Here is a 21657-nt window from a genome sequence, read left to right on the forward strand (position 1 = left end):
GAAAATTACAGTTCAATGGCAGACATTGCTATGTTCAAGACACAAAGCCAGGTGCTGTGAGAAAGATAAAAGATAAAACCATCACCTATCTGTAATAGTTTAGTAAAAAATAGATGTATGCAAAGAACTATATAATTTCATATTCAGTATTTATTGAGCACCCACCATGTGCCAGGCACTCTTCTAAATATTGGGAATACAGGAATGAGCAAAACCAAGTCTCTGCCATCAAGTGGAGGGAGACAGATAATAAATAATTATGGTACAAGACAACTCACTCAACTTTGAGCCTCTTGAGAGCATTGTCTTACTCATCTTTGCCATCCTCTATACGATGTTTCATAGGCAAATGTTTGTCAAATGCATTGATGAATGTATATTAAGTACCCTAATAAAGATAATGAGATCTTTTGGGAGCACCAATGAGAAAGATTAGAACCAGCTGAAGAGACTGAGTAAGAATTCTTGTACCTTGGAGGAGGTACAATTTGAGCTTTGCCTGAAAGGCAGAGTAGGATTTTGACAAACAGAGGTTATAAAGGTATTTGCTTTTGCTATGTGTTTCCTGTTACAGCTCTATCCTTAACAGTCTTTGTGTATAGCATTGCTTATTAATCTTGCTACTAGCCATTAAGTAGGGTTAGTACTTATCAAACAATTTTAATAAAACTATTAGATTATTAACTTTTCATGTTTTCTGTGGATAACATTCATGTGGGCTCCCCTGTTCACATATTCTCACAGATATTTGAGAGTTGAACCACATTGTGGCCTTGAGAGGATATCAGATTCTAGAAACATTGCTAGCAGAGCCCTTGAAAAACTCTAACTCCAATTATTGGGTGCCCACCAAAGCCACTATGTATAGCACCCAAGGTGTGACTGTTAAACTAAAAAAAGATTAGAACTCTACTGATTTGCTTTGTTTTACTGATTAGCTTTGAAACCTTTACTTCCCCCAAAGGAGTACTAAACTGTGAATTACTATTAAGAGATTTAATTTTATGGATTTTTCCCCTATTTTATTTTTGGTTTTCCACACACACAATTAGTTTCATATACCTCAACCTTTTCCCTATTTCCTATCCCTCAAGGCCCTACACATACCAGAGAAGAGAGTGTATTTCAGAGCATAACAGAGTAAATTCACTGCCGGTGGCTCTGTAGTAATGAGCCTGCCAGCTTACTAAGGACTTTGCCCTACTATTTATTGAGTACTTTTTATGTACTAGGCATTTTACTTATCTTCTCCCTAATTATCACATCCTGCTTGGTGAATAGAATCCCCATTTTTGAGATGAAAAATACTTTTTCTGAGCCTTAGTTATTTGTCTGAGATCACACAGTGTCTTAAGAGGTGGCACTAGGATTCAAAGCCAGGACTGTCTCATTCCAGAGTCCATAATCTTCCTACTAATGAACCTGTTTATTGTCACTGTTTATTCTCCATGATTTGAATAAGCAGAAAGGTTTAGAGGAAACAAGAAAAACAGTGTTGCTATACTCTAGCCTATAGGTTCTTAGTGAGATAGCTAGAAAGGTAAATTATGGAATCAGATTGTAGAGGACTTTGTATACTAGGCTGTGAAGTTTGCGGTCTTTCCAGTTGATAGTGGGTGTCACTGATATTTTGTCAGCAGGAGGAATGAACATATGAAGAAAGTGATGTTTCAGGGCTATTAGAGTCTTATAGAAATGCAAGTAATGGAAATGGTGTAATTTCCCCCTGCTGCCAGACACCAACCAGTTGAAGAAAAGTCTGGGCTTTGCAATGGGGAAATGCTTTATTGGAGCAAGACAAGCACAGAAACATCTCTGAAAAGGTACCCAAGAAGTTGGTGACAGTGACCACATGTAGGGAGGGAGACTGGATGACAGAGGGAAAGGAAGAATTACTTGGTACTGTGTAACATTTTGTACCATATCCATATATTACCTGGTGTAAAAATAATTTAAATGTTTTTAAAAACTAAGCAGAAAATGGAGCAGATGAGAGATTAGATTGGTGAGAAACATAGCATATAAGGAAGAAGGAAGGAGACTTATTTTTTTAATGGGCCACAGAGGGAGCTCAGGCAATTAGATTGATTCTTGACAGATGGATTTGCTATGACCAATTAAAAGACAAGGCAAGGAAACATCGTTACAATGTGTTTGTACTACCTATGGCCTGTCAGCACTAGATATCTGGCTTTAGAGCTGACTCCAGAGGAAGACAAATTTTCCTTCCCCCTCTTCTCATTCTACTATAACTGCTTTTTATTTTTTAACAGTTTTATTGAGGTATAATCTGTATATCATAAAGTATATATAAATTATTTTAAGTGTACAGTTCACCAATTTACCCATCAATGATTTTTAGTAAATTTACAGAGTTAGGCAATCATCACTGCAATCTAGTTTTAGAAGATTTCCATCACCCCAAAAAGATCCCTCATGCTAGTTTGCAGTCAGTCCCCATTTCCGCCGTAGCCTTACACGACCATAAATCTTCCTCTGTCTCTATAGATTTGCCTTTTCTGGAAATTTCATATAAATGCATTCACATAATAATGTAGTCATTTGCACTAGCTTGTTATGTTAATCACTTTGATGTTTGGGTTCCATAAAGTTCAGCGAAAAAAAACCTTCTTGACCGTATTTCCACATGTGATTCTCTACTTAAACATAACAAAAACGTTCTGTTTTAAAACAAATTGTGATGGGCGATGAAAAGTGGATACTGTACAATAATGTGGAATGGAAGAGATCATGGGGTAAGCGAAATGAACCACCACCAACTACACCAAAGGCCAGTCTTCATCCAAAGAAGGTGATGTTGTGTATATGGTGGGATTGGAAGGGAGCCCTCTATTATGAGCTCCTTCCGGAAAAGCAAACGATTAATTACAACAAGTGCTGCTCCCAATTAGAACAACTGAAAGCAGCACTTGACGAAAAGCATCCAGAATTAGTCAACAGAAAACACATAATCTTCCATCAGGATAACGCAAGACCGCATGTTCCTTTGATGACCAGGCAAAAACTGTTACAGTTTGGCTGGGAAGTTCCAATTCATCTGCCCTATTCACCAGACATTGCACCTTCGGATTTCCACTTATTTAGATCTTAATGGAAAAAATTTCAATTCCCTCGAAGACTATAAAAGGCACCTGGAACAGTTCTTTGCTCAAAAAGATAAAAAGTTTTGGGAAGGGACTTCCCTGGTGGTGCAGTGGTTAAGAATCCACCTGCCAATGCAGGGGACACGGGTTCGATCCCTGGTCTGGGAAGATCCCACATGACGCAGAGCAACTAAGCCTGTGCTTCACAACTACTGAGCCTGCGCTCTAGAGCCCGTGAGCCACAACTACTGAGCCCACACACCACAACTACTGAAGCCCATGCGCTCTTGAGCCAGCGTACAACTACTGAAGCCCACGCACCTAGAGCCCATGCTCCGCAACAAGAGAAGCCACCGCAATGAGAAGCCCGCACACCGCAACGAAGGGTAGCCCCCACTCGCTGCAACTAGAGAAAGCCCATGCACAGCAATGAAGACTGAATGCAGCCAAAAAAAAAAAAAAAGTTTTGGGCAGATGGAATTATGAAGTTGCACATCTTTTGATCTTTGGAAGAGAAGATGGTATTAGTGTATCCATCCACAAGCAGGTGATATTGTAAAACTTGTGCTTCTGATCCAGTGGAATTCTTCCCTCTTATAATGTTGTTTCTAGCCTAGTGCTTACATTTGATAGCAAACTATGGCATTTGTACAAGGAATGAACCCTACCTCTGAGAATGACCTTAAGAGAATGACCTCAAGTTGGGGCAGAATTATTTAATATAGGCCTTTTTCACTGCCAAAAGTTATGGAGCTTGGTATATAGTAGGTGCTCCATAAATGTTTGAATGAATGCTTAAATACAGATGGACAACCGTTCGTAATTGCCAAAAACTGAAAATAGCCCGAATAGAATAGATAGTCACACGATGGAATACTTACAGCAATAAAAATGAACAAACTACAGATACACACAAAAACATCGAAAAATCTTAAAGAGAGAATCCATATATAGTAGAATACATATTGCATGGTTCCATTTATAAAATTAAACATACATACTTAAACTCTTTAAACATATGTCTAAAGATGCATAAATAGGTAGTAAAGCTATTTTTTATGAAAAGCAAGGAAATGAATATCCTAAAAGTCGTAATAGTTATCACTGGGAGGAGAAGAGGCTCATAACTGGGAAGGGTAATGTTGAGGAAGAGAGGGAGATTTCTGGGATGCTGGTAATTGTCTGTTTCTTGACCTGAATCGAGATTTTATGGGTGTTCATTTTACAACAGTTTGTTTCATGTGCCTTTCTATATGGTCATCATATTCCATAATTTAAAAATTTTTAAGTTCTATGATTCTAAGGAGAAAAACTAAAAAGATCAAGTGACATAATCATACACATAGTATTTTAGCTTTTAGTTTGATAAAATGAGAAAGATACCATTGGCCAGTTTGGAGAGTACCAGGAAAGTTCTATAGATTGTCTATATTAAGGTTTCCTTTTTACTGAGTTACCGATGTGGATTCCTGGGCTCTGTAGTTTGGGGAAATGGAGATCGGAAGAGGATCAGTACTGAGTAGAAGCCCATCAACATCTGCAGTCCATAAAAGGACCTGATGCTTCATTAGAAGGCGTTAACCTGAGTGTCTCCCCAGTGTTACTCACTTCTTAGAGATTGTATTCATTTCCATCACAGCATGATGTGTGAGAAATGGGAAACAGGCAATAGGACAAATCTTCCTCCCTCTAATCCCTGTTTATCCAGCTACTCTCTTGAGCCATCATAGAAAGTAGCATCAAAGATCAGCAAATGTTTGACCAGCTTTTGGAAAGAATTTCCTCATTCACAGACTTTCATCAGATTAAAGTTACATGGCAAATTGCTTCATTAGTAGCTTTTAAATTGAGATAATGAACAATTTTCCCAGTTGCTTGGGTTCTGCTAAATGCTGAAACCGTTCCCATGTATATTACTGACTTTGGTGGTTCTTCAATTAGCTTAAGCCTCAAAAAGCTTGACGGGCCTATGAGTAGATTATTAAAATGAAAGTCCTGATGGGTCTTACTTGTTATGATGTATAACAGATCAAGTGGCTACAGCTCATTTAGGAAGTGTTACAACAGATATTGTGACTAATTGGAGGGTATAGTTAGAAATATTTTCTTTAAAGATATCCAGCCATAACTTTAAGCAGCTTCATGTCAAATTTTACATATGAGGGGAAAGCAGTTAGCCAATGTGCGTTTCTCAGGGTAAAATACCAGAGTTTTGTTCCCCTGTTGTGTACAAATTTGACATTCCTTGACTAATTTGTTGAGTCTCTGTTCTAGACATAGCATAAATTTCTGATTTATAGGCATGAATAACTGCCTTCTTCTTTCTTCTTTCAGGGTCTGACATTTCCAGAAGTGGAGAACTTTTTTACTTTCCTAAAGAACATTAATGATGTAGACACTGCATTGAGCTTTTACCATATGGCTGGGGCATCTCTTGATAAAGGTAATGAAACCCAAAATTTTTTTCTTGAAGCTATAAACACTGAATCTGTAATCTATTAGGTGACTACCCATCCTTAACAGTAATACGTGAATTTTTCTTGACATTGTTTTTTGATTTGTTTTGTTGACACTGTATGAGCCTTGCATTTCACCCTGAGAGGCCAAATTGAGCAAATATATTGTCTTGTGCTAAAGGCTATATAGTCAAGGCAGATTCCCATCTTTAAATGATTAGTCTTGGAAACAGGCATCTAAGCTGAGGCACAGTGAATGAAATTCAGAAATTCTCTCTTTAGAGCCAGAGTCATGACATATATAATGTGAAGGTAAAGTTGCTGTTCATTTTAATTCATTCTTTGTTGAGAAGGAATAGTTTGGTTTGTTTTTCATGTTAAAGTTTTTGTGTTTTTCTTTAAAAGATAAAATCATGATTCTGAAAATAGCACCCCCTATTGGCTTACTTCATACAAATTCAGTTCCAGCTTGTACAGTCAATGTGAGAGAGCAGAGGAATTGAAAACAGTTTTTTCCCCAATATTTTATTATGCAAAATTTCAAACATACATAACAGTTGAAATAATTATTCAGAGAACATCCATATATCCACCTCAATGAATATTTTGCTATATTTCCTTGATAGAATATCTATGCATATATTCATCCTTCTGATTATCAATCTCTCTTATTTTTTGACGCATTCAAAGTTAAGTTAGAGACATAAGTACTTCACTCCCAAATACTTCAGCATGAATATTAACTGAAGTTCAGTAGTTGTTTACAGTTCCCTTGTGCCCTTTCACAGTCGATTTCAGCCCCTGGTTATCACAAGGCAATCTTAATTCTGTGTATTTTTCCACCATAGATTAATTTTGTTTGTTCTAGAACTTCATACAAATGGAATTATACAATGTACACTCTCTCTAAAGTTTCTCTCAGCGTGTGCTTGAGATCCACCCATGTTGTTGCACGTACAGTAGTTTGTTCCTTTTTTATGAATAGTAATCCGTTGTATGAATACACCACAATTTGTTTATCCACTCTTCTGTTGGACACCTTGGCTGTTTCTAGTTATTGGCTATCTTGAATCAAGCCACTATGAACATTCTTGTGTTAGTCTTTTTGAGGACATGTATTTTCAGTTTTCTTGGATAAATACCTAGGAGTAAATTGCTGTGTCCAGAGAAAGGTATTTCGTTTATAAAAAAAAACTTTCAGACCCTTTTTCACAGTGTATCTTTTTTATACTCCCACTAACAATGTACAGCAGTTCAAGTGGTTCCACATTCTTGTCAACAGTTGGTGGTATCAGTCTTTTTTAATTTTTGTGATTCTGGAATGTATATAAAGGTATCTCGTGTTTGTTTGGTTTTTTTAATATTTATTTTTTTATTTTATTTTTGGCTGCGTCGGGTCTTTGTTGCAGCACGTGGGATCTTCGTTGTGGCATGCAGGATCTTTCGTTGTGGCACGCGGGGTCTTCATTGAGGTGTGCAGGCTTCTGTCTCTAGTTGTGGCACCCAGGCTCAATAGTTGCAGCACGCAGGCTCAGTATTTACAGCGCGAAGACTCTCTGGTGGCACACAGGCTCCAGAGTGTGTGAGCTCTGTAGTTGTGGCACACGGGCTCCAGAGCACGTGAGCTCTGGAGTTGCGGCACTCAGGCTCTCTAGTTGTGGCTTGCATGCTCAGTAGTTGCAGCTCATGGGCTTAGTTGCACTGTGGCTTATGGGATCTTAGTTCCCTAACCAGGGATCAAACCCATGTACCCTGTATTGGAAGGCAGATTCTTAACCACTGGACCACCAGGGAAGTCCCCTCATTGTGTTATTAATTTGTACTTCCCTGATGACCTCTGCTATTGAGCAACTTTTTGTGTTCTCATCATTCAGATATCTTCTTTGGTGAAGTGTCTGTTCAAATCTTTTACCCATTTTTATAAGTTTGCTTGTCTTATTGAATTGTGGAAGTTCTTGATATATTCTAATATAAGTCCTATATCAGATATATATTATGTGAATAGCTTCCCAGTCTGTGGCTTGCCTATTCATTTTCTTAACAGGGTCTTTTTTTTTTTTTTAACATCTTTATTGGAGTATAATTGCTTTACAATGGTGTGTAAGTTTCTGCTTTATAACAAAGTGAATTAGCTATACATATACATATATCCCCATATCTCCTCCCTCTTGCGTCTCCCTCCCACCCTCCCTATCCCACCCCTCTAAGTGGTCACAAAGCACCAAGCTGATCTCCCAGTGCTATGCGACTGCTTTCCACTAGCTATTTATTTTACATTTGGTAGTGTATATATGTCCATGCCACTCTCTTACTTCATCCCAGCTTACCCTTTCCCCTCCCCGTGTCCTCAAATCCATTCTCTATGTCTGCATCTTTATTCCTGTCCTGCCCCTAGGTTCTTCAGAACCATTTTTTTTTTTAGATTCCATATATATGTGTTAGCATACAGTATTTGTTTTTCTCTTTCTGACTTACTTCACTCTGTATGACAGACTCTAGGTCCATCCACCTCACTACAAATAACTCAATTTCGTTTCTTTTTATGGCTGAGTAATATTCCATTGTTTATATGTGCCACATCTTCTTTATCCATTCATCTGTCAATGGACACTTAGGTTGCTTCCATGTCCTGGCTATTGTAAATAGAGCCGCAATGAACATTGTAGTACATGACTCTTTTTGAATTATGGTTTTCTCAGGGTATATGCCCAGTAGTGGGATTGCTGGGTCGTATGGTAGTTCTATTTTTAGTTTTTTAAGGAACCTCCATACTGTTCTCCATAGTGGCTGTATCAATTTACATTCCCACCAACAGTACAAGAGGGTTCCCTTTTCTCCACACCCTCTCCAGCATTTATTGTTTGTAGATTTTTTGATGATGGCCATTCTGACTGGTGTGAGGTGACAACTCATTGTAGTTTTGATTTGCATTTCTCTAATGATTAGTGATGTTGAGCATCCTTTCATGTGTTTGTTGGCAATCTGTATATCTTCTTTGGAGAAATGTCTATTTAGATCTTCTGCCCATCTTTGGATTGGATTGTTTGTTTTTTTGATATTGAGCTGCATGAGCTGCTTATAAATTTTGGAGATTAATCCTTTGTCAGTTGCTTCATTTGCAAATATTTTCTCCCATTCTGAGGGTTGTCTTTTTGTCTTGTTTATGGTTTCCTTTGCTGTGCAAAAGCTTTAAGTTTCATTAGGTCCCATTTGTTTATTTTTGTTTTTACTTCCATTTCTCTAGGAGTTGGGTCAAAAAGGATCTTGCTGTGATTAATGTCATAGAGTGTTCTGCCTATGTTTTCCTCTAAGAGTTTTATAGTGTCTGGGCATACATTTAGGTCTCTAATCCATTTTGAGTTTAATTTTGTGTATGGTGTTAGGGAGTGTTCTAATTTCATTCTTTTACATGTAGCTGTCCAGTTTTCCCAGCACCACTTATTGAAGAGACTGTTTTTCTCCATTGTATATCCTTGCCTCCTTTGTCATAGATTAGTTGACCATAGGTGCTGGGTTTATCTCTGGGCTTTCTATCCTGTTCCATTGATCTATATTTCTGTTTTTCTAACAGTACCATATTGTCTTGATTACTATAGCCTTGTAGTATAGTCTGAAGTGAGGGAGTCTGATTCCTTCAGCTCTGTTTTTTTTCCCTCAAGATTGCTTTGGCTATTCGAGGTCTTTTGTGTCTCCATACAAATTTTAAGATTCTTTGTTCTAGTTCTGTAAAAAATGCCATTGGTAATTTGATAGGGATTGCACTGAATCTGTAGATTGCTTTGGGTAGTATAGTAATTTTCACAATATTAATTCTTCCAATCCAAGAACATGGTATATCTCTCCATCTGTTTGTGTCATCTTTGATTTCTTTCATCAGTGTCTTACAGTTTTCTGAGTACAGGTCTTTTACCTCCTTAGGTAGGTTTATTCCTAGGTATTTTATTCTTTTTGTTGCAGTGGTGAATGGGATTGTTTCCTTAATTTCTCTTTCTGATCTTTCATTGTTAGTGTATAGGAATGCAAGAGATTTCTGTGCATTAATTTTGTATCCTGCAACTTTACAAATTCATTGATTAGCTCTAGTAGTTTTCTGGTTGCATCTTTAGAATTCTCTGTGTATAGTATCATGTCATCTGCAAACAGTGACAGCTTTACTTCTTCTTTTCCAACTTGCATTCCTTTTATTTCTTTTTCTTCTCTGATTGCTGTGGCTAGGACTTCCAAAACTATGTTGAATAATAGTGGTGAGAGTGGACATCCTTGTCTTGTTCCTGATCTTAGGGGAAGTGCTTTCAGTTTTTTACCATTGAGAATGATGTTTGCTGTGATTTTGTCATATATGGCCTTTATTATGTTGAGGTAGATTCCCTCTATGCCCACTTTCTGGAGAGTTTTTATCATAAATGGGTATTGAATTTTGTCGAAAGCTTTTTCTGCATCTATTGAGATGATCATATGGTTTTTATTCTTCAATTTGCTAATATGGTGTATCACATTGATTGATTTGCATATATTGAAGAATCCTTGCATCCCTGGGATAAATCCCACTTGATCATGGTGTATGATCCTTTTAATGTGTTGTTGGATTCTGTTTGCTAGTATTTTGTTGAGGATTTTTGCATCTATATTCACCAGTGATATTGGTCTGTAATTTTCTTTTTTTGTAGTATCTCTGTCTGGTTTTGGTATCAGCGTGATGGTGGCCTCGTAGAATGCGTTTGGGAGTGTTTCTCCCTCTGCAATTTTTTGGAAGAGTTTGAGAAGGATGGGTGTTAGGTCTTCTCTAAATGTTTGATAGAATTCACCTGTGAAGCCATCTGGTCCTGGACTTTTGTTTGTTGGAAGATTTTTAATCACAGTTTCAATTTCATTGCTTGAGATTGGTCTGTTCGTATTTTCTATTTCTTCCTGGTTCAGTCTTGGAAGGTTATACCTTTCTAAGAATTTGTCCATTTCTTTCACTTTGTCCATTTTACTGGCATAGAGTTGCTTGTAGTGGTCTCTTAGGATGCTTTGTATTTCTGTGGTGTCCATTGTAATGTCTCCTTTTTCATTTCTAATTTTACTGAGTCCTCTCCTTCTTTTTCTTGATGAGTCTTGCTAAAGGTTTATCAATTTTGTTTATCTTCTCAAAGAACCAGGATTTAGTTTTATTGATCTTTGCTATTGTTTTCTTTGTTTCTATTTCATTTATTTCCTCTCTGATGTTTATGATTTCTTTCCTTCTTCTAACTTTGGGTTTTGTTTGTTCTTCTTTCTCTAGTTCCTTTAGGTGTAAGGTTAGATTGTTTATTTGAGATTTTTCTTATTTCTTCAGGTAGGATTGTATTGATATAAACTTCCCTCTTAGAACTGCTTTTGCTGCATCCCATAGGTTTTGGATTGTCATGTTTTCATTGTCATTTGTCTGTAGGTATTTTTTGATTTCCTCTTTGATTTCTTCAGTGATCTCTTGGTTACTTAGTAACATATTGTTTAGCCTCCATGTGTTTGTGTTTTTTACGTTTTTTTCCCTGTAACTGATTTCTAATCTCATAGCGTTGTGGTTGTAAAAGGTGCTTGATATGATTTCAGTTTTCTTACATTTACCAAAGCTTGATTTGTGACCCAGATGTGATGTATCCTTGAGAATGTTCCATGTGCACTTGAGAAGAAAGTGTAATCTGCTGTTTTTGGATGGAATGTCCTATAAATATCAATTAAATCTATCTGGTCTGTTGTGTCATTTAAAGCTTGTGTTTCCTTATTAATTTTCTGTTTGGATTATCTGTCCATTGGTGTAAGTGAGGTGTTGAAGTCCCCCACTATTATTGTGTTACTGTCGATTTCCTCTTTTATAGCTGTTAGCAGTTGCCTTATGTATTGAGGTGCTCCTATGTTGGGTGCATATATATTTATAATTGTTATATCTTCTTCTTGGATTGATCCCTTGATCATTATGTAGTGTCCTTCCTTGTCTCTTGTAACATTCTTTATTTTAAAGTCTATTTTATCTTATATGAGTATTGCTACTCCAGCTTTCTTTTGATTTCCATTTTCATGGAATATCTTTTTCCATCCCCTCAATTTCAGTCGGTATGTGTCCCTAGGTCTGAAGTGGGTCTCTTGTAGACAGCATATATATGGGTCTTGTTTTTGTATCCATTCAGCAAGCCTGTGTGTTTTGGTTGGAGCATTTAATCCACTTACATTTAAGGTAATTATCAATATGTATGTTCCTGTTACCATTTTCTTAATTGTTTTGGGTTTGTTTTTGTAGGTCCTTTTCTTCTCTTGTGTTTCCCACTTAGAGAAGTTCCTTTTACATTTGTTGTAGAACTGGTTTGGTGGTGCTGAGTTCTCTTAGCTTTTGCTTATCTGTAAAGCTTTTGATTTCTCTGTCGAATCTGAGTGAGATCCTTGCCAGGTAGAGTAATCTTGGTTGTAGGTTCTTCCCATTCATCACTTTAAATATATCGTGCCACTCCCTTCTGGCTTGTAGAGTTTCTGCTGAGAAATCGGCTGTTAACCTTATGGGAGTTCCCTTGTATGTTACTGGTCGTTTTTCCGTTGTTGCTTTTAATAATTTTTCTTTGTCTTTAATTTTTGTCAATTTGATTACTTTCTGTCTTGGTGTGTTTCTCCTTGGGTTTATCCTGCCTGGGACTCTCTGCACTTCCTGGACTTGGGTGGCTATTTCCTTTCCAATGTTAGAGAAGTTTTTGACTATAATCTCTTCAAATAATTTCTCAAGTCCTTTCTCTCTTCTCCTTCTGGGACCCCTATAATGCAAATGTTGGTGCGTTTAATGTTGTCCCAGAGATCTCTTAGGCTGTCTTCATTTCTTTCCATTCTTTTTATTCTGTTCCATGGCAGTGAATTCCACCATTCTGTCTTCCAGGTCACTTATCCATTCTTCTGCCTAAGTTATTCTGCTATAGATTCTTTCTGGTATATTCATTTTAGTTATTGTATCATTCATTTCTGTTTGTTTGTTCTTTAACTCTTCTAGGTGTTTGTTCTTTAATTCTTCTAGGTCTTTAAACATTTCTTGCATCTTCTCGATCTTTGCCTCCATTCTTTTTCCGAGGTCCTGGATCATCTTCACTATCATTATTCTGAATTCTTTTTCTGGAAGATTGCCTATCTCCACTTCATTTAGTTGTTTTTCTGGGGTTTTATCTTGTTCCTTCATCTAGTACATAGTCCTCTGCCTTTTCATTTTGTCTATCTTTCTGTGAATGTGGTTTTCATTCCACAGGCTGCAGAATTGTGTTCTTTTTGCTTCTGCTGTCTGCCCTCTGGTGGATGAGGCTATCTAAGACGCTTGTGCAACCTTCCTGATGGGAGAGACTGGTGGTGGGTAGAGCTGGGTGTTGCTCTGGTGGGCAGAGCTCAGTGAAACTTTAATCTCCTTGTCTCTTGATGGATGGGGCTGGGTTCCCTCCCTTTTGGTTGTTTGACCTGAGGTGACCCAGCACTGGAGCCTACCTGGCTCTTTGGTGGGGCTAATGGCAGACTCTGGGAGGGCTCATGCCAAGGAGTACTTCCCAGAACTTCTGCTGCCAGTGTCCTTGTCCCTTCAGTGAGCCACAGCCACCCGCCACCTCTGCAGGATACCCTCCAACACTAGCAGGTAGGTCTAGTTCAGTCTCCTATGGGGTCACTGCTCCTTCCCCTGGGTCCTGATGTGCACACTACTTGTGTGTGCCCTCCAAGAGTGGAGTCTCTGTTTCCCCTAGTCCTTTCGAAGTCCTGCAATCAAATCCCACTAGCCTTCAAAGTCTGATTCTTTAGGAATTCCTCCTCACGTTGCTGGACCCCCTGGTTGGGAAGCCTGACGTGGGGCTCAGAACCTTCACTCCAGTGGGTGGACTTCTGTGGTATAAGTGTTCTCCAGTTTGTGAGTCACCCACCCAGCGGTTATTGGATTTGATTTTCTTGTGAGTGTGCCCCTCCTACTGTCTCATTGAGGCTTCTCCTTTGTCTTTGGATGTGGGGTATCTTTTTTGGTGAGTTCCAGTGTCTTCCTGTTGATGATTGTTCAGCAGTTAATTGTGATTCCGGTGCTCTCACTAGAGGGACTGAGTACATGTCCTTCTACTCTGCCATCTTGAACCAATCTCATCTGTTTTTCCCTTTAAATGATGTCAGTCTTTGCTTCATTAATTTTGAGCTCTGGTATTAAGTGCATACATACTTAATGATTATGATTATTGTCTTTTCCTGATGAACTGGCCATTTTATCATTATGAAATATTCCCCCTTTATGTTTAGTAATATGCCTTTTCTTGAAGTCTATTTTATCTGGTATTGATTTAATTACTCCAGCTCTTTGGGTAGTTATTGTTTGCATGGTATGTCTTCCTCTATTCTTTTATGTTAAACCTATCTGTGTCTTTAAGGTGTATCTCTTCTAGACATAGAGTTGGGTCTAGTGGCCTTTTAGCTGTACTTTTTTGCATTTTATATTTTAGTGATTTCTCTAGAAATTATAACTTTTCATGGTTTACTTAAAGTTAATATTGTACCACTTCAAGTGAAATGTAAGAACCTTGCATTCATACAGTTCCATTTACCATCATCCCATCCTTTATGCTATAGTTGTCATTTTATATTTCCTCTGTATATGTTATAATCCCTATCATATAATATTAGAATGTTTGTTTTCAACAATTATATTTTTCAGTAAATTAACAGAAAAAATAATTTTTATACTTAGCCACATTTACCATTTATTCATACTTACCATTTTGAGTGTTTTTCATTTATTCCTGAATATCTAAAATTTTATCTGGTATCACTTCCCATCAGTTTGAAGAACTTCCTTTATCATTTATGGTACAAATCTGCTGGCAGTGAATTCTCTTAGTTTTTGGTTTATCTGACAATGTTTTTATTTCACCATTGGGTACTGTGATTTGTGATTTTTAAATCTCTCCAAAGCACTGACTCAGGTTTTATAAGCACAGTCTTGCTTATTCAACACTTTTTGGTGGATTTCTTAAGATTTTCTAATATAAGATCATGCTATCTGCAAACAGAGATCATTTTACTTCTTCCTTTCCAAGCTGGATGCCTTTTATTTCATTTTCTTGATCCACATAACTTTTTAAAACAACATTTGTCTCCTTGCTTGTTTACATATTTATTTTTGTTTGTTTAAAATAATACCTCCTCTGACCTTTGTAGAAGCTTTTGGAAAAAATTAATGAAATCATGGAGGTTATGTATGTGTATGTGTAACACCACAGGGTCATTTCTCCAGAATAGCTTTGGTTGTATTGCTTTGTTTCACAAAACAGATTTGACAGCATCTGCAAATCCAAAGATGTAAGATTTGAAGTCATCACTTATTATTAAAATAAAATTAATAAGCTCCTATTTATATTTGCATACCTTTTTTTGAAAAGTCCAACTAAAGACAATAGAGTCACTTTAAAGAACAATTATATAGGATAAATCACTGTCTGTGTTAAAATTACAGGATGTACAAAATAGAATGATTCAGGGTAATGGTAGCAAAGGAAAGTACAACCTAGTGGTTAAAAAAAAAAAAGATAAAGTGTTTCTTTCAAATGACTTCAAACCATTTCCTGGGATGTTTAGTCTCTCCATAGCGTTCATGCCTCATTATCCTTGTTAATAGAGGCAGTGGTACAAATTATACAGTCATATCTGATATCCAAAAATATGTTTGGTTTTGAGATAGATGATATTTGGCCTTTTTTTTTGACTTCTTAGATTGTTTTATCTGTCTAACTTTGGAGTCCCTGAGTGTAAAAGATAGATATCTAGGGAAAACTGGCCTAGATTCATACTAAATAAGAGGGAGAAGCCAAGTGTATTCATTTCCCAGGGCTGCCGTAACAAATTACCACAAACATGGTGATCTAAAACAACAGAAAGTTATTTCACAGTTCTGAAGCCCACAAATCTGAAATCAAGATGCTTGCAGGGCCACACTCCCTCTGAAGGCTCTAGGGAAGAATCTTCCCTTGCCTCTTCCAGCCTGTGGTGGCTTAGTCACGCCTTGGCTTGTGGCTGCATAATACCAGTCACTGCTTCTGTCTTCACGTGGACTTCCCCCTCCTTCTCTCTTCTGTATATCTGTTTGTCTATCCTCTGTATATCTCTTGTAAGGACACTTGTCATTGGATTTAGGGCCCACCTGGTATCATCTCAAGATCCTTAATTACATCTGCAAATCCCCTTCTTCCAAACAAAGTCACATTCACAAGTTCTCGAGGCTAAGATGTAGACATATCTCTTGGGGCAGCCACCATTCAATGCGCTGTAGCAACCAAGACCTAAATATCACTCATACATAGTCCACAAAGTAAGGCAAAAATAGAAACAAAAAAAATATGAGTTTAATTTACTGTGAGAATATTTGTATTGTCTGTTTAAAAACTCATTTTTTTAAACCTAATTATACTCTTTACATGGCTAACTTCTATTTCTTCAAAGAGGCCTTCCCTAACTACTCAATATACATTATAAAAAACTAACTATATTGTCTATAGCTTTTATAGTTTTTTTAAAAAGAGGCATTAACCTAAAATCTTCTGCCTTCACTATTGTCATCAATTTCTATCCATAAATTATAGACATGGGCTTGAATTTTCACAAATATGGCTTATCAGGTAGAGCAGAGACTACTAACTGTGATATTTTGTACATAGATAGTAGGCCCTCAATAAATACTTATTAACTGAATTATGCCTCATCTGTGCAGGAGCTCGAACAAACAAAAGTAAGCATTATCCTTGATTCTGTACTCGTTCATCCCCATATTTATTTCTTCAGTAAATCCGTGTCCCTGCTTCTAAAACATCCTGAATCTGACTCTGTTTCTCCACCTAGCCTACTCTAGCCCTGATCTCTTTACCTAGGCTTACAGGGCTCCATATGGCATGGCTCTTATATACTCTTTGAGTACATCAAATATCACTTTCTTACCAGTTCACTCCATTCCACATGTTCTTTTATATTCTAGATATATCAAGTTCATTCCCACCCAAAAGCCTTTGTTCGGGCTGTTCCTTCACCTCAAGTGCTCTTTCCCAGGATCTCTGTGTATTTGGCTCCTTGTAACTCAGGTCTCATATAAATACTTTCCTGGTAACTCCATCAGCCTGTATCATAGCCTTTATCACTACCTGATATTTTCTTGTGTATTTATGTGTGCATTTATTATCTGTCTCTGTTTACTAGAATGCTTATCTGTCTTGTTCCTGGATATATTCCCTGTGCCTAGGACAATATCTGGGATATAGTAGACACCCTATAAATATTTGCTCAATAAATGAATGAGTGAATGAACATCTTGATAGATGTGAAAAAGACATAGGATCTCAAGCCAATAACCCCTCACCTTTGACAGTAGACCCAGAGAACAAATTCATGTCATGAATTCATTGTGTACTATAACCCCTATCTTTTAGACTTAACATACATTTCACCTTCATCCGAGCTTAAGGGGGTCATGATATCAGCAATGTTAAGTGATGTACTGCAGTGTGCATGGAAAGACTAGCCTGTGCTTGGCTACCGTTCCAAGTTCCTTCCCTCTGCCAGATGTGCCTGTCTTCACTTCCTTTGCTCTGCCAGATGTGCCTATCTTTTGCAGGCTTTCCTTGCACTCTCCCCTTTGCTTTTAAACATTCCTGATCCTAATAGTCATACTAGTGATTTTTCCATTCGTTTGAGTTCTATGCCAATTCTCCTTCCACTGAATCATGGAATTTCACTGCTGAGAAGAATCTTAGAAGAGAGGAAGAAAAGTGTAATAGTTAAGAATACAAGTCTGGATTTGAATCTTGGCTCCATCATTGGCTAGCTTTGTAGCTTTGGGCAATTTCTGAATTTAGTTTCTGTGTTTTTAGAATCAGGATAATAATATCCACCTCATAGGATTGTCCTGAGGATAAATCTACATAAAGCACTTAACCTGGTGCCTATCATGCAGTGAATGTTTAATAAATGTCTGCTGCTTCCATTATGAGGTTGATGATGTAACCAGATTTAGTGTGGTTCATCCATTCATTCAGCTAGCAGCATAGGCACTGTGCTGGGCACAGGGTTCTACTCTCAAGAAGCTCACAGTCTATTAGGGGAGAAAGAAAAGGATACAAGCTGTTCAAGTTGCTGTGATAGGTGCTAATTAGGGCCTCTGACCCCTATGAGGGGTGGGGAAAGAGTGAGGCAGGGGTGGACACAGGAGTACTTTTGTCTGCCTGCTGCTCTCAGTCTCAGCTGTCTTCATTTTTTCTCAAAAGGTTAGGACCTTCAGAAATTGGCACCTTTTAGAGGCCCTGGAACTCTCTCTTCCTTGGCTATTTTAGAGCTTGCAAACCTGTCTTTAGACATAATTTAGTACAGAATTTCCGAAACAGCATTGTGAAGAACATTATATACTGCAATATGTTAATGGTTTTGTGGGTTTAAAACAAAACCCAAAAAAAGTGTTCCATGGTTCAAATAAGTTTGGAAAATGCCAGGTTATACAGAATTTCTTCCTGCAGCACTACTCCTGCCAACTTTTTAATATGCTAATGTGCATTATTAATCTCCAAGAGAGTGATATAGTTCCCAAACTTGACTTGCCTCAGAATGTCTTTTAACAACTTATAGAGCTAATGTTCCTCAGAACAGTTGGAGAACCCAGGCAGGTGACAACTGCAGATTTACATTCCAGCGTGATGTAATCCCTCAGATTGAAAATGCCAAATTTCATTGTGGCTATTTCTTTAGTTCTACATGGTTCATGTGAGAATGACAACTCTCAGGCAAGAATGACATGCCTTTGTTAAATTTTGACCATTTGGAGAAAGAACCTTTCTGCATGAACTATAGTACCTTTCTACTATAGGTCATCTCTTTTGTTTAGCACTTAAGAGGAATTGGTTCTATTGCTTATTCATATACATACTGGGCATAAAATTAGATATATTACCTCTCAAGGGCTGTCTGAATGATTTACCTAGTCTGCTGAAGAACGTAATGGAAAATTGAACATGACTCCTTCCCCATGGCATCCTATGATGGAAAAGTTAGAAATTATTTGAGTTGGAGCTCTAGAATGAGCTATGGCCTGTATGACTTAGAGTATTCTTATTTCTGCCAAGAGAATAAAAGGTTTCTAGGTATGGTAAAGCCCCATTATAAGCACCTTAGGATATTAGAGATTTGGGAAACTTGTAGGTCCAGTTGTGTCCCCCATGTACTTTGAACTATAATGCAGGAAATAATCGCACAAATATAGGCCATGGCCTTTAGTACTCATGCCCCAGCACAAGCCCATTTAAACTGAAAATCATAATTTATGACAGGGTTGTCCTTAATTCTTTATAGTCATCCTATACGTACAGTTTACCTTATTACCTGACAAGCTAAGAAAATAAATAGTAAAACCTGTGGCATATCCCCTACAGGCTACTCTCTGCAATCCCAAGTATTTTTACTGAAAGTTAGGTAGTATTATACCCCATTTTATGAATAAGGAAATACAAAATGAAGCAGCTTACTCTTGGTTACCCTGCTAAGTAGAGCTAGAATTCAAGCTCAGGTCTCTCTGATCCCAGTCTGTGTTCTATCCAGACTGTCATGTTGTCTCTCAGTATATCCCAAAATGCTGCTGGAATTTGAAAATCTTTGCTGAAACGCAATCCAGGAGGAGATAATGCAGGTTCACCATTTTGAACTATGGTTCTCAATAGCTTAGGGAAGACAGGCTCTAGGCTATTTCCTCCCAGTTCCCTTTGGCTAAGAGTTGACCATTCTTGGGTGAGAATAAAGTCCTTCTGGTAAACTATGATGTTTTGGAGTTAGTGTCCTTCTCTTGAAGATGAAATATGACATTTTCCCCCTACAATTGTCTCTTCTGTTTAGGATCAGGTTCTCCCACTCAGACACGCTCTGACATCTGTAATGCATACCCTACAGTGACACAGACTCTTGGAGTTGTCTAATCTAGCTTCTTATCCCACACAGGAACATCTTAGTAGACACATCTGTGTTCTTCACTTTTCTGACCATATAACTTTTAGGTGAAGAAACCAATACACAAAAGCCTAAAGTTACTTAAATAAGGTCATGTAGCAAGGAAAGTTAGTATCCCTTTAAAGGATACCACAGAACAGAAAAGACATATGTATATACTAAGCTGTCAGTTTCTGGACATCAAATTATAGGATATACAGATATGGATGGACTTCTCAGCTTTTAATGATCCAGCTGTTCCTCATCACCTCTACTCATTGGTGTAGCAATACTTTGTTATACTTTTAGAGATGGTTCCAACATCTAGCATTTATTGAGAGCTAAATATATGCAAGACATTTGTAAGCATAAATTTTGGGTTTAAACTCAAACCTGATTTTGAGTCCCTATTACTCATTAGCTTTGTGACTTTGAACAAATCACTGAAACTCTCAAAACCTCAGTTTCCTGATCTGTAGAACAGTGATAAAGGCTACTTGCCTCAGGGTTATTGTGAAAATTAAATGAGATAACCCTAAATTACTATACTAGATTGAAATTATGACTATACACAGCTGCCTGCTCTGTTTTCAGCCCCAAGGTACTGACTTTCCTCTGCCTGTTTATCTTATTTTTTTAGTTAATTAATTAATTTATTATTATTATTATTATTTTGGCTGCTTTGGGTCTTCATTGCTGCGCGCGGGCTTTAGTTGCGGCAAGCGGGGGCTACTCTTCTTTGCGGTGCGCGGGCTTCTCATTGCAGTGGCTTCTCTTGTTGCAGAGCACGGGCTCTAGGCACACGGGCTTCAGTAGTTGTGGCACACGGGCTCAGTAGTTGTGGCTTGTGGGCTCTAGTGCGCAGGCTCAGTAGTTGTGGCACACGGACTTAGTTGCTTCGCGGCATGTGGGATCCTCCCAGACCAGGGATCGAACCCATGTCCTGTGCATTGGCAGGCAGAGTCTTAACTACCGCACCACCAGAGGAGTCCCAAAAAGTTATTTAAAAAAAAATAATAATCCTAGAACCTGATGAGGCTTAATTTTGTTCTCTTAGAAAGTAGTACCGCTTTTTTCAGTAGATACTTTTTGAGATTCGTATTAGTTTAGAAGTTATAAGTTGGGTTTTTTTGTATTTTTTTATTTTTTTTAATTTTTTAAAAATTAATTTATTTATTATTTATTATTATTTTTTTTGGCTGTGTTGGGTCTTCGTTTCTGTGCGAGGGCTTTCTCTAGTTGTGGCAAGCGGGGGCCACTCTTCATCGCGGTGCGCGGGCCTCTCACTGTCATGGCCTCTCTTGTTGCGGAGCACAGGCTCCAGACGCGCAGGCTCAGTAGTTGTGGCTCACGGGCCTAGTTGCCACGTGGCATGTGGGATCTTCCCAGACCAGGGCTCGAACCCGTGTCCCCTGCATTGGCAGGCAGATTCTCAACCACTGCACCACCAGGGAAGCCCTTTTTGTATTTTTTAAATAGGAAGATTGGAGCTTTTAGTTTCTCCTAAGTTTCATCATTCATCCAAAAATTCTTGGGATCATTGCTTTCAGAAGGCATTATCATTATTTAACTTCTCTGTTCCTAGGAATATCTAAGCAGTATTAATATCTCTAGTATCCACAGCATTCAAGGGGGAATTTTCTACGTGACTGTAAACTCCTGAGGACAAGAACCATGTTTTCCACCTCTTTGTGTCCTACTCTGAGCCTAGAAGAATTATGTATATTTATACAGTAGATATTTAATTAATGTTGAATAAATGAGTGAATTAATTCTAAACATGGTCAGATCCTGAAAAGGATGCTAAAGCTCTAATAAAAACCTAGAGTGAGGAGGAGAATGATAGGAGTATGACACCTTCCCATATCATTAATTTCCTTGACACATGGGCAAGTCACAATTTCTCTGACCTCAAGTTAGAGTTTTACTAATTATCTCCAAGCGTTCTTCCAGATTTGAAATTCTATAAATAATCAGCTTTTTACTGAATGTTGTAATGTTTTAAGGGACATGTTATAGCCTAAGTATCCAAATCTGTGTTAAAGTGAACTAACTTATAATTATCAGATACATTTGAAGTCAGAGCAAGGCTGTTGAATTCCCAAAAGAAGCATGGCAGTTTTATTTTCTTGTTA

At 37.8% G+C, this 21657-nt stretch overlaps 1 protein-coding gene across 2 annotated transcripts in view; it reads left to right on the plus strand.

The window, feature by feature from the left end:
- Positions 1–21657, plus strand: part of MICU1 (mitochondrial calcium uptake 1) — a 217391-nt gene that overhangs the window by 180531 nt on the left and 15203 nt on the right. For both annotated transcript variants that reach the window (XM_082424548.1, XM_082424547.1), the window contains one exon: positions 5439–5547. In XM_082424548.1, coding sequence (XP_082280674.1) covers positions 5439–5547 — 109 coding nt within the window. The remainder of the gene's footprint in view (positions 1–5438; positions 5548–21657) is intronic.

The sequence above is a fragment of the Balaenoptera physalus genome (assembly GCF_965194825.1).
Source record: "Balaenoptera physalus genome assembly, chromosome: 14".
Lineage (NCBI taxonomy): Eukaryota > Metazoa > Chordata > Mammalia > Artiodactyla > Balaenopteridae > Balaenoptera > Balaenoptera physalus.